The 13,306-nt window shown below is 54.5% G+C and overlaps 1 protein-coding gene across 1 annotated transcript in view; it reads left to right on the top strand.

Annotated features, from left to right (window-relative positions):
• Positions 1 to 13,306, top strand: part of PREB (prolactin regulatory element binding) — a 115,549-nt gene that overhangs the window by 32,794 nt on the left and 69,449 nt on the right. The window contains exon 6 of the mRNA XM_063914898.1: positions 2,056 to 2,180. Within this exon, the coding sequence (XP_063770968.1) occupies positions 2,056 to 2,180 (125 nt within the window). The remainder of the gene's footprint in view (positions 1 to 2,055; positions 2,181 to 13,306) is intronic.

Below are 13,306 nucleotides of genomic sequence, written 5' to 3'. Positions count from 1 at the left end.
TGTGTCCTGCAGGTGGTGACGGTGGGGCAGGATTTCCGCTGCTGTGTGTGGGAGGTATTGGGGAGGTGTCGGGGGAGGTATTGGGGTATAATGAGCGTTTGCTGTACGTGTGTCCTGCAGGTGGTGACGGTGGGGCAGGATTTCCGCTGCTGTGTGTGGGAGGTATTGGGGTGGTGTCGGGGGAGGTGTTAGGGGTATAATGAGCGTTTGCTGTCCGTGTGTCCTGCAGGTGGTGACGGTGGGGCAGGATTTCCGCTGCTGTGTGTGGGAGGTATTGGGGAGGTGTCGGGGGAGGTATTGGGGTATAATGAGCGTTTGCTGTCCGTGTGTCCTGCAGGTGGTGACGGTGGGGCAGGATTTCCGCTGTTGTGTGTGGGAGGTATTGGGGAGGTGTCGGGGGAGGTGTTGGGGTATAATGAGCGTTTGCTGTACGTGTGTCCTGCAGGTGGTGACGGTGGGGCAGGATTTCCGCTGCTGTGTGTGGGAGGTATTGGGGAGGTGTCGGGGGAGGTGTTGGGGTATAATGAGCGTTTGCTGTACGTGTGTGCTGCAGGTGGTGACGGTGGGGCAGGATTTCCGCTGCTGTGTGTGGGAGGTATTGGGGAGGTGTCGGGGGAGGTGTTGGGGTATAATGAGCGTTTGCTGTACGTGTGTCCTGCAGGTGGTGACGGTGGGGCAGGATTTCCGCTGCTGTGTGTGGGAGGTATTGGGGAGGTGTCGGGGGAGGTATTGGGGTATAATGAGCGTTTGCTGTCCGTGTGTCCTGCAGGTGGTGACGGTGGGGCAGGATTTCCGCTGTTGTGTGTGGGAGGTATTGGGGAGGTGTCGGGGGAGGTGTTGGGGTATAATGAGCGTTTGCTGTACGTGTGTCCTGCAGGTGGTGACGGTGGGGCAGGATTTCCGCTACTGTGTGTCGGAGGTATTGGGGAGGTGTCGGGGGAGGTATTGGGGTATAATGAGCGTTTGCTGTCCGTGTGTCCTGCAGGTGGTGACGGTGGGGCAGGATTTCCGCTGCTGTGTGTGGGAGGTATTGGGGGAGGTGTCGGGGGAGGTGTTGGGGTATAATGAGCGTTTGCTGTCCGTGTGTCCTGCAGGTGGTGACGGTGGGGCAGGATTTCCGCTGTTGTGTGTGGGAGGTATTGGGGAGGTGTCGGGGGAGGTGTTGGGGTATAATGAGCGTTTGCTGTACGTGTGTCCTGCAGGTGGTGACGGTGGGGCAGGATTTCCGCTGCTGTGTGTGGGAGGTATTGGGGAGGTGTCGGGGGTGGTGTTGGGGGTATAATGAGCGTTTGCTGTACGTATGTCCTGCAGGTGGTGACGGTGGGGCACGATTTCCGCTGTTGTGTGTGGGAGGTATTGGGGAGGTGTCGGGGGAGGTGTTGGGGTATAATGAGCGTTTGCTGTACGTGTGTCCTGCAGGTGGTGACGGTGGGGCAGGATTTCCGCTGTTGTGTGTGGGAGGTATTGGGGAGGTGTCGGGGGAGGTGTTGGGGTATAATGAGCGTTTGCTGTCCGTGTGTCCTGCAGGTGGTGACGGTGGGGCAGGATTTCCGCTGCTGTGTGTGGGAGGTATTGGGGAGGTGTCGGGGGAGGTGTTGGGGTATAATGAGCGTTTGCTGTCCGTGTGTCCTGCAGGTGGTGACGGTGGGGCAGGATTTCCGCTGCTGTGTGTGGGAGGTATTGGGGAGGTGTCGGGGGAGGTATTGGGGTATAATGAGCGTTTGCTGTACGTGTGTCCTGCAGGTGGTGACGGTGGGGCAGGATTTCCGCTGTTGTGTGTGGGAGGTATTGGGGAGGTGTTGGGGTTTAATGAGCGTTTGCTGTACGTGTGTCCTGCAGGTGGTGACGGTGGGGCAGGATTTCCGCTGCTGTGTGTGGGAGGTATTGGGGAGGTATCGGGGGAGGTATTGGGGTATAATGAGCGTTTGCTGTCCGTGTGTCCTGCAGGTGGTGACGGTGGGGCAGGATTTCCGCTGCTGTGTGTGGGAGGTATTGGGGAGGTATCGGGGGAGGTATTGGGGTATAATGAGCGTTTGCTGTCCGTGTGTCCTGCAGGTGGTGACGGTGGGGCAGGATTTCCGCTGCTGTGTGTGGGAGGCAGATCAGCTGCTGTCTGAGCTTCATTGGAATGAAAATCTGCCAAATATTCCGGATAAAATGTACAGATACCGAGCCTGCAGGTGAGGGGTATACTGTCGCACATGCCGGCTGGGAGGGCGGCCATGGCACTGAAGGGGTCAATCACTTGCGCTGACGCTGTAAATGTGTATGTAATAATGTGTTGGGTGGGATGTAATGCCGCCCGAGTTTTGCCGACGTACAGAATTCCGTCCGAACTTGGACGTATTTATTAAAGGGGTAATCACTTGTAGTGCAAAACCATGCCTTGTAAGGGATTGTCCCTTTAAAAAGCGTTGGCGTTCGGCTGGTATCCCGCACGTCGGCCCGTTATGTGTAATGCGCTGTGCGTGGTCATAGACGGTGTTATATGTAATGCGCTGTGCGTGGTCATAGACGGTGTTATATGTAATGCGCTGTGCGTTGTCATAGACGGTGTTATATGTAATGCGCTGTGCGTTGTCATAGACGGTGTTATATGTAATGCGCTGTGCGTTGTCATAGACGGTGTTATATGTAATACGCTGTGTGTGGTCGTGGTGTTATATGCTACATCTGATTGGGTGTTAGGTAAATGGTTTGGGTGGTCTATGTATGGAAGGAAATTGTTCCGCTTCTTTGAAATGTAAGATGTATTTATACTTTGTGAGATAGCTGGCAGATTGGTATACTAGTCCTAGAGGTCAGGGGACAGGGCTGCTGCCTGTTGTGTCCTGTCCTCTTGATATAATACAGGGTCTTCCATCCTAGATTGTGTGTATCTTCTGAACATCAAGATTGTACTTCTGTAGGCTGTGATTGCCCCAAACACCTTCAGCGAGGGCAATGGTCTTTATGACCAGTGGGAATAGCCAGCACTAGGCGGTTCCAGGTGCCAGAGGTAGCAGCCTGTAAAAAGGAGTTCCAGGTGCCGGTGTAGCAGCCTGGGAGAAGGATTTACAGCTGCCGGTGTAGCAGCCTGGGAGAAGGATTTACAGCTGCCGGTGTAGCAGCCTGGGAGAAGGATTTACAGCTGCCGGTGTAGCAGCCTGGGAGAAGGATTTACAGCTGCCAGTGTAGCAGCCTGGGAGAAGGATTTACAGCTGCCGGTGTAGCAGCCTGGGAGAAGGATTTACAGCTGCCGGTGTAGCAGCCTGGGAGAAGGATTTACAGCTGCCGGTGTAGCATCCTGGGAGAAGGATTCACAGGTGCCGATGTAGCGGCCTGGGAGAAGGGGTTTCAGGTGCCGGTGTAGCAGCTTGGGAGAAGGAGTTCCAGGTGCTGGAGGTAGGAGCCTGGGAGAATCTGTTGAAAATGTTGGAACCTGGGAGAAGAGTTTCCAGGACCAGTGTAGGAGTCTGGATAGCGGTGCCGGTGTAAGAGCCTGGGAGAAAGTTGTCCAAGTGCCATTGTAGGAGCCTGGGAGATGGGGTTCCAGGTGCCTGTGTAGGAGCTGGCTAGAAGCGGTTCCAGGTGCTAGTGTAGGAGCCTGATTGAAGGGGTTTCAGGTGCCGGTGTAGGTGCCTGGTTGAAGGGGTTCTTGTGCCGGTGTAGGAGCTGGGGAGAAGGAGTTCCATGTGCCAGTGTAGAAACCTGGGAGAAGCAGATCCAGTTGCAGGAACCTAGGAGAAGCATTTCCAGGTGCCATTGTTGGAGCCTGGGAAAAGCGGTGCCAGTGTAGGAACCTGGGAGAAGCAGTACCAGGTGCCGGTGCCTGAAAGAAGTGGTTCCGGTGTAGGAGTCTGGGAGATGGGGTACTAGTGCCAGTGTAAGAGCCTGGGAAAATGCAGTGACAGTATATGAACCTTGGAGAAGCAGTTCCAGGTGCCAGTGTAGTCGCCTGGGAGACGTGGTTCCAGGTTCCGGTGTAGGAGTCTGGGAGATGGGGTATCCGTGCCAGTGTAGGAGCCTGGGTTCAGGTGTAAGAGCCTGGGAGAATAGGTTCCAGGTGCCAGTGAGGGAGCCTGAGAGAAGCGGTACCAGGTGCCAGTGTAGGAGCCTGGGAGAATGGGTTCCAGGTGCCAGTGTAGCAGCCTGGAAGAAGCAGTACCAGGTGCCATTGTAGGAGCCTGAGAGAAGCAGTACCAGGTGCCGGTATAGGGGCCTGAGAGAATAGGTTCCAGGTGCCAGTGTAAGAGCCTGGGAGAAGTGGTTCTGGTGTAGGAGTCTTGGACATGGGGTGCCAGTGTAGGAGCCTGGGAAAGTACGGTGACCGTATACGAGCCTTGGAGAATCAGTTCCAGGTACCAGTGTAGGAGCCTGGTAGACGTGATTCCAGGTTCCGATGTAGCAGTCTGGTAGATGGGGTATCAATGCCAGTGTACGAGCCTGGGTGAAGGAGTTCCAGGTGCCAGTGTAGGAGCCTGGGAGAAGCGGTTCCAGGAGCCGGTGTAGGAGCCTGGGAGACGTGGTTCCAGTGTAGGAGCCTGGAAGAAGCGGTACCAGGTGCCATTGTAGGAGCCTGAGAGAACTGGTTCCAGGTGTCAGTGTAGGAGCCTGGTGTAAGTCTGGGAGGTGGGGTGCCATTGTAGGAACTTGGGAGAAGTGGTGCCAGGTGTGGGTGTAGGAGCCTGAGAGAAGTGGTTCTAGATTCCGGTGTAAGAGCCTTGGAGAAGGCATGCCAGTGTAGGAGCCTTGGATAATGGGTTCCAGGTGCCAGTGTAGGATCCTCTGAGAAGTGGTTCCAGGTTCCGGTGTAAGAGCCTGGGAGATGGGGTACCAGGTGCCATTGTAGGAGCCTGAGAGAACTGGTTCCAGGTGTCCGTGTAGGAGCCTGGTGTAAGTCTGGGAGGTGGGGTGCCATTGTAGGAGCTTGGGAGAAGTGGTGCCAGGTGTGGGTGTAGGAGCCTGAGAGAAGTGGTTCTAGATTCCGGTGTAAGAGCCTGGGAGAAGGCGTGCCAGTGTAGGAGCCTTGGATAATGGGTTCCAGGTGCCAGTGTAGAATCCTCTGAGAAGTGGTTCCAGGTTCCGGTGTAAGAGCCTGGGAGATGGGGTACCATGTGCCGTTGTAGGAGCCTGAGAGAAAATGTGCCGGTGCTGGAGCCTGGGAGAAAGGGTGCCGGTGTAGGATCCTCTGAGAAGCGGTGCCGGTGTAGGAGCCTAAGAGAAGTGGTACCAGGTGCCGGTGTAAGAGCCTGGGAGAAGGGGTGCCAGTGTAGGAGCCTGGGAGAATGGGTTCCAGGTGCCAGTGTAGGATCCTCTGAGAAGTGGTTCCAGGTTCCGGTGTAGGAGCCTGAGAGAAGCGGTACCAGGTGCCGGTGTAGGAGCCTGGGAGAAGCGGTACCAGGTGCCGGTGTAGGAGCCTGAGAGAAGTGGTACCAGGTGCCGGTGTAGGAGCCTGGGAGAAGCGGTACCAGGTGCCGGTGTAGGAGCCTGAGAGAACTGGTTCCAGGTGTCAGTGTAGGAGCCTGAGAGAAGTGGTTCTAGATTCCGGTGTAAGAGCCTGGGAGAAGGCGTGCCAGTGTAGGAGCCTTGGATAATGGGTTCCAGGTGCCAGTGTAGGATCCTCTGAGAAGTGGTTCCAGGTTCCGGTGTAAGAGCCTGGGAGATGGGGTACCATGTGCCGTTGTAGGAGCCTGAGAGAAAATGTGCCGGTGCTGGAGCCTGGGAGAAGGGGTGCCAGTGTAGGATCCTCTGAGAAGCGGTGCCGGTGTAGGAGCCTAAGAGAAGTGGTACCAGGTGCCGGTGTAAGAGCCTGGGAGAAGGGGTGCCAGTGTAGGAGCCTGGGAGAATGGGTTCCAGGTGCCAGTGTAGGATCCTCTGAGAAGTGGTTCCAGGTTCCGGTGTAAGAGCCTGGGAGATGGGGTACCATGTGCCGTTGTAGGAGCCTGCGAGAAAATGTGCCGGTGCTGGAGCCTGGGAGAAGGGGTCCCAGTGTAGGATCCTCTGAGAAGCGGTGCCGGTGTAGGAGCCTAAGAGAAGTGGTACCAGGTGCCGGTGTAAGAGCCTGGGAGAAGGGGTGCCAGTGTAGGAGCCTGGGAGAATGGGTTCCAGGTGCCAGTGTAGGATCCTCTGAGAAGTGGTTCCAGGTTCCGGTGTAGGAGCCTGAGAGAAGCGGTACCAGGTGCCGGTGTAGGAGCCTGGGAGAAGCGGTACCAGGTGCCGGTGTAGGAGCCTGAGAGAAGTGGTACCAGGTGCCGGTGTAGGAGCCTGGGAGAAGCGGTACCAGGTGCCGGTGTAGGAGCCTGAGAGAACTGGTTCCAGGTGTCAGTGTAGGAGCCTGGTGTAAGTCTGGGAGGTGGGATGCCATTGTAGGAGCTTGGGAGAAGTGGTGCCAGGTGTGGGTGTAGGAGCCTGAGAGAAGTGGTTCTAGATTCCGGTGTAAGAGCCTGGGAGAAGGCGTGCCAGTGTAGGAGCCTTGGATAATGGGTTCCAGGTGCCAGTGTAGGATCCTCTGAGAAGTGGTTCCAGGTTCCGGTGTAAGAGCCTGGGAGATGGGGTACCATGTGCCGTTGTAGGAGCCTGAGAGAAAATGTGCCGGTGCTGGAGCCTGGGAGAAGGGGTGCCAGTGTAGGATCCTCTGAGAAGCGGTGCCGGTGTAGGAGCCTAAGAGAAGTGGTACCAGGTGCCGGTGTAAGAGCCTGGGAGAAGGGGTGCCAGTGTAGGAGCCTTGGATAATGGGTTCCAGGTGCCAGTGTAGGATCCTCTGAGAAGTGGTTCCAGGTTCCGGTGTAAGAGCTTTGGAGATGGGGTACCATGTGCTGTTGTAGGAGCCTGAGAGAAAATGTGCCGGTGCTGGAGCCTGGGAGAAGGGGTGCCAGTGTAGGATCCTCTGAGAAGCGGTGCCGGTGTAGGAGCCTAAGAGAAGTGGTACCAGGTGCCGGTGTAAGAGCCTGGGAGAAGGGGTGCCAGTGTAGGAGCCTGGGAGAATGGGTTCCAGGTGCCAGTGTAGGATCCTCTGAGAAGTGGTTCCAGGTTCCGGTGTAGGAGCCTGGGAGAAGCGGTACCAGGTGCCGGTGTAGGAGCCTGAGAGAAGTGGTACCAGGTGCCGGTGTAGGAGCCTGGGAGAAGCGGTACCAGGTGCCGGTGTAGGAGCCTGGGAGAAGCGGTACCAGGTGCCGGTGTAGGAGCCTGGGAGAAGCGGTACCAGGTGCCGGTGTAGGAGCCTGAGAGAAGTGGTTCAAGGTGCCGGTGTAGGAGCCTGGGAGAAGTGGTACAAGGTGCCGGTGTAGGAGTTTGAGAGAAAGCAGTACTAGCTGCCAGTGTAGAAGCCTGGGAGAAGCGGTGTCAGGTACTGGTGTAGGAGCCTTAGAGAAGCGGTGCCAGGTGCCGATGTAGGAGCCTTAGAGAAGCGGTGCCAGGTGCCGGTGTAGGAGCCTTAGAGAAGCGGTGCCAGGTGCCGGTGTAGGAGCCTGAGAGAAGTGGTTCAAGGTGCCGGTGTAGGAGCCTGGGAGAAGTGGTACAAGGTGCCGGTGTAGGAGTTTGAGAGAAAGCGGTACTAGCTGCCGGTGTAGAAGCCTGGGAGAAGCGGTGTCCGGTACTGGTGTAGGAGCCTTAGAGAAGCGGTGCCAGGTGCCGGTGTAGGAGCCTTAGAGAAGCGGTGCCTGGTACTGGTGTAGGAGCCTTAGAGAAGCGGTGCCAGGTGCAGGTGTAGGAGCCTTAGAGAAGCGGTGCCAGGTGCTGGTGTAGGAGTTTTAGAGAAGCGTGCCTGGTACTGGTGTAGGAGCCTTAGAGAAGCGGTGCCTGGTACTGGTGTAGGAGCCTTAGAGAAGCAGTGCCAGGTACTGATGTAGGAGCCTTAGAGAAGCGGTGCCAGGTGCTGATGTAGGAGCCTTAGAGAAGCAGTGCCAGGTGCTGATGTAGGAGCCTTAGAGAAGTGGTGCCAGGTGCTGGTGTAGGAGCCTTAGAGAAGCGGTGCCTGGTACTGATGTAGGAGCCTTAGAGAAGCGGTGCCAGGTGCTGGTGTAGGAGCCTTAGAGAAGCAGTGCCAGGTACTGATGTAGGAGCCTTAGAGAAGCGGTGCCAGGTGCTGTTGTAGGAGCCTTAGAGAAGCGGTGCCAGGTGCTGGTGTAGGAGCCTTAGAGAAGCGGTGCCAGGTGCTGGTGTAGGAGCCTTAGAGAAGCGGTGCCAGGTGCTGGTGTAGGAGTTTTAGAGAAGCGGTGCCAGGTGCTGGTGTAGGAGTTTTAGAGAAGCGGTGCCAGGTGCTGGTGTAGGAGTTTTAGAGAAGCGGTGCCAGGTACTGGTGTAGGAGCCTTAGAGAAGCGGTGCCAGGTACTGGTGTAGGAGCCTTAGAGAAGCGGTGCCAGGTACTGGTTTAGGAGCCTTAGAAAAGCGGTGCCAGGTACTGATGTAGGAGCCTTAGAGAAGCGGTGCCAGGTGCTGGTGTAGGAGTTTTAGAGAAGCGGTGCCTGGTACTGATGTAGGAGCCTTAGAGAAGCGGTGCCAGGTGCTGGTGTAGGAGCCTTAGAGAAGCGGTGCCAGGTGCTGGTGTAGGAGCCTTAGAGAAGCGGTGCCAGGTGCTGGTGTAGGAGTTTTAGAGAAGCGGTGCCAGGTGCTGGTGTAGGAGTTTTAGAGAAGCGGTGCCAGGTGCTGGTGTAGGAGTTTTAGAGAAGCGGTGCCAGGTACTGGTGTAGGAGCCTTAGAGAAGCGGTGCCAGGTACTGGTGTAGGAGCCTTAGAGAAGCGGTGCCAGGTACTGGTTTAGGAGCCTTAGAAAAGCGGTGCCAGGTACTGATGTAGGAGCCTTAGAGAAGCGGTGCCAGGTGCTGGTGTAGGAGTTTTAGAGAAGCGGTGCCTGGTACTGATGTAGGAGCCTTAGAGAAGCGGTGCCAGGTGCTGGTGTAGGAGCCTTAGAGAAGCGGTGCCAGGTGCTGGTGTAGGAGCCTTAGAGAAGCGGTGCCAGGTGCCGGTGTAGGAGCTTGGGAGAAGCGGTGCCAGGTGCCGGTGTAGGAGCCTTAGAGAAGCGGTGCCTGGTACTGGTGTAGGAGCCTTAGAGAAGCAGTGCCAGGTACTGATGTAGGAGCCTTAGAGAAGCGGTGCCAGGTGCTGATGTAGGAGCCTTAGAGAAGCGGTGCCAGGTGCTGGTGTAGGAGCCTTAGAGAAGCGGTGCCTGGTACTGATGTAGGAGCCTTAGAGAAGCGGTGCCAGGTGCTGGTGTAGGAGCCTTAGAGAAGCAGTGCCAGGTACTGATGTAGGAGCCTTAGAGAAGCGGTGCCAGGTGCTGTTGTAGGAGCCTTAGAGAAGCGGTGCCAGGTGCTGGTGTAGGAGCCTTAGAGAAGCGGTGCCAGGTGCTGGTGTAGGAGCCTTAGAGAAGCGGTGCCAGGTGCTGGTGTAGGAGTTTTAGAGAAGCGGTGCCAGGTGCTGGTGTAGGAGTTTTAGAGAAGCGGTGCCAGGTGCTGGTGTAGGAGTTTTAGAGAAGCGGTGCCTGGTACTGGTGTAGGAGCCTTAGAGAAGCGGTGCCAGGTGCTGGTGTAGGAGTTTTAGAGAAGCGGTGCCAGGTACTGGTGTAGGAGCCTTAGAGAAGCGGTGCCAGGTACTGGTGTAGGAGCCTTAGAGAAGCGGTGCCAGGTACTGGTTTAGGAGCCTTAGAAAAGCGGTGCCAGGTACTGATGTAGGAGCCTTAGAGAAGCGGTGCCAGGTGCTGGTGTAGGAGTTTTAGAGAAGCGGTGCCTGGTACTGATGTAGGAGCCTTAGAGAAGCGGTGCCAGGTGCTGGTGTAGGAGCCTTAGAGAAGCGGTGCCAGGTGCTGGTGTAGGAGCCTTAGAGAAGCGGTGCCAGGTGCCGGTGTAGGAGCTTGGGAGAAGCGGTGCCAGGTGCCGGTGTAGGAGCCTTAGAGAAGCGGTGCCAGGTGCTGGTGTAGGAGTTTTAGAGAAGCGGTGCCTGGTACTGATGTAGGAGCCTTAGAGAAGCGGTGCCAGGTGCTGGTGTAGGAGCCTTAGAGAAGCGGTGCCAGGTGCTGGTGTAGGAGTCTTAGAGAAGCGGTGCCTGGTACTGGTGTAGGAGTCTTAGAGAAGCGGTGCCAGGTGCTGGTGTAGGAGCCTTAGAGAAGCGGTGCCAGGTACTGGTGTAGGAGCCTTAGAGAAGCGGTGCCAGGTGCCGGTGTAGGAGCCTGGGAGAAGCGGTGCCAGGTGCCGGTGTAGGAGCCTTAGAGAAGCGGTGCCAGGTGCCGGTGTAGGAGCCGGGAAGAAGCGGTGCCAGGTGCCGGTGTAGGAGCCGGGGAGAAGCGGTGCCAGGTGCCGGTGTAGGAGCCTTAGAGAAGCGGTGCCAGGTGCCAGTGTAGGGGCCTGGAGGTGGCACTGATTTACCCGCCCACTACACAGTGGAAGGATCCAGTAACAAGTAATTACGGGCAGTGAGAGCGGGGAAGTAAGCCCACTTGGGTTACTTAGAATAGTTGGTGGTTACTTGTCCCTATCAGTGACAAAGGATACACTGTCATACACCGCGGATGGGTGGTACAGCACATACACCGCGGATGGGAAGAGAGGACGGGGTACACTGTCATACACCGCGGATGGGAAGAGAGGACGGGGTACACTGTCATACTCCGCGGATGGGAAGAGAGGACGGGGTACACTGTCATACTCCGCGGATGGGAAGAGAGCACAGGGTACACTGTCATACACCGCGGATGGGAAGAGAGGACTGGGTACACTGTCATACACCGCGGATGGGAAGAGAGCACAGGGTACACTGTCATACACCGCGGATGAGAAGAGAGGACAGGGTACACTGTCATACACCGCGAATGGGAAGAGAGGACAGGGTACACTGCCATACACCGCGGATGGGAAGAGAGGACAGGGAACACTGTCATACACCGCGGATGGGAAGAGAGGACAGGGTACACTGTCATACACCGCGGATGGGAAGAGAGTACGGGGTACACTGTCATACACCGTGGATGGGAAGAGAGGACAGGGTACACTGTCATACACCGCGGATGGGAAGAAAGGACAGGGTACACTGTCATACACTGCGGATGGGAAGAGAGGACGGGGTACACTGTCATACACCGCGGATGGGAAGAGAGGACGGGGGTACACTGTCATACACCGCGGATAGGAAGAGAGGACGGGGTACACTGTCATACACCGCGGATAGGAAGAGAGGACAGGGTACACTGTCATACACCGCGGATAGGAAGAGAGGACAGGGTACACTGTCATACACCGAAGATGGGAAGAGAGGACGGTGATAAAGCCTACTGATTTATCCTATCTTAAACACTCTAAAAGGTTAATGAACACAGTACGCAATTGGCGTATGATATACCGTAAGGGTACGCACTTAGCGTAACAAACGCTTAGCCGTGGTAGAGACGCACGAGCGGCACGTTCGCTCACGGCTTAATGCGTAGAGGCAAGCACGCTATAGGCTGCCGACTACCGTAATGATACGCTACCAGCGTAGCGGACGCTCGAGACCACGAGGAGATCACAAGCGGCGCAGACGCTCACTGAATTAAACCTCAATAACTATACCATAAGTAATGTACTTATACTGTAAACCTTTGTGCAGTGATAAGGTGTAAATGCAACGCAGTGTAACCTTGTTAGTTTAAAAGCTGTATGAGCGTCTGTGACGCTCTGAGAACACTTAGCAATATAATAAACACTCAAATACCGGTCTAAGGTTCTAACACCTTTAAGGGAGAGAATGAACGTTCAATTGCAAAAGAATACACAGTACAATTTATACACTACCAAACTAACATAAACACCTAACAGAATTACTACACGTTAAAATACAATAGTGGCACAATTACATTTAAGGGGAAGGAGAGAGAAATGGCTTACAACATTAATAGGAGGTAAAATGGTTGCAGAGAACTTACGCACAAGGGGAAACAATCGCATGCGCCTTCCTGGATATCCAGCTCCCGATTATCAGTGATGAGAACCGTTGAGAAGAGTAGAGTGGAGCTGGCCCAGGTCGGCTTGTCTTTATATACACTACACACAATACAGTACAATGGACCCTACATTCTTATTGTTCATTGGACACAGGAATCCGTCTCCGCATTATAACAAAAGGTCATAGGTTGGTTCATACAGGTGGGCTGTGACTATTTCAAACTGCTCAGGTGGGAGGGAAACTCAGGTTTCCCGCCGCATGGGTAATAAACTGCAAATATAGTAAATGTCCATAAACTTCTTATAGTCATAACTATACGCACGAGCGATTAATCTGGTTCTAACCAACACCGGAATATTGCTAATTATATACTCTTCCGATGGATACTAAACACCACTGTGTAACCCCTGTCTGACCCTTCGTATCAAACAAAGAGGGATCTCTTTGTCTCTGAACATGCTACATTAACTAAACTTTCAGATTCTATCAAAGGGACCATAATCTACAAAATACATTATATGACTAAAATATGTAACGATCGAGTCGCACGCTAGACGCACACAAACTCTACCGTAAATGCGCATACCGTGCGCCTGCGAGTGCACGCGACTGCGAGTATACGCACGCACGGGAGGGCTCATGCACGTGCAGCGGGCACACGCATGAGGTGCATATATGGCAATGTGCAGCGTGATATTTTTCTGACTTTGACAGTCCACCCTTTGGCAGTCATTAATAACTGCCACTTCCTAAAACAGTTCAAAAAGAGAAAAATATATGTCATATGTAAATACATTTCTATGATTGGGTAGGGGAGGAGAGAAGAAGGTGGGAAAGGGTATGACCTAGTGAGATAGCAGAAGCATGTGTGTATGAATCCATGTTTGGGGGGTCATGTATCATCGTGCCGTACGTGTTTTAAATCAAGCTTCGAGGTATTGCGAAGTATACATTTGAATTCCTTCTTATCCCGTATTAAGGGTCTGTGGATGGGCTGTCAAACTTTACCGAGCTCTTTTCGGCTTTTGGTTGCAACAAAATGGGTGAGCACATTTTAGTTGATGATACATGAATGGGGGGATATGTGAATGCTGATATCTGTGCCTGTATTCCCTATCGACTATGTGTGTCATTACCTGAAGGTTGTAGAAATTAAGATAAGGAGCAATTATGGTAAATGCAGTCATAAACTATGTGAGTTTAATATACATTTGTTGATTGAAGTCTTGTCTGGTGTCTTGTCTTGATGTACATGTTGACTGTAGTCTCTTTGGGCTTTTGCCAAAATGCGAGCAAAAAGCTTTCTCAATGTCCATAGACTTACAATTTTTTTAAAAGTGTTGGGCTAGTGTAAAGTTAAGGTTACTAGGGATATGGGGGGTCTATGGCATTGTCCATCAGTGGTCTGTGTAAAA

The sequence above is a fragment of the Pseudophryne corroboree genome, chromosome 4 (genome assembly GCF_028390025.1).
Source record: "Pseudophryne corroboree isolate aPseCor3 chromosome 4, aPseCor3.hap2, whole genome shotgun sequence".
Taxonomy (NCBI): Eukaryota; Metazoa; Chordata; class Amphibia; order Anura; family Myobatrachidae; genus Pseudophryne; species Pseudophryne corroboree.
The sequence above is the reverse complement of the archived record's forward strand: the minus strand, read 5'-3'. Positions and strand labels throughout refer to the sequence as shown.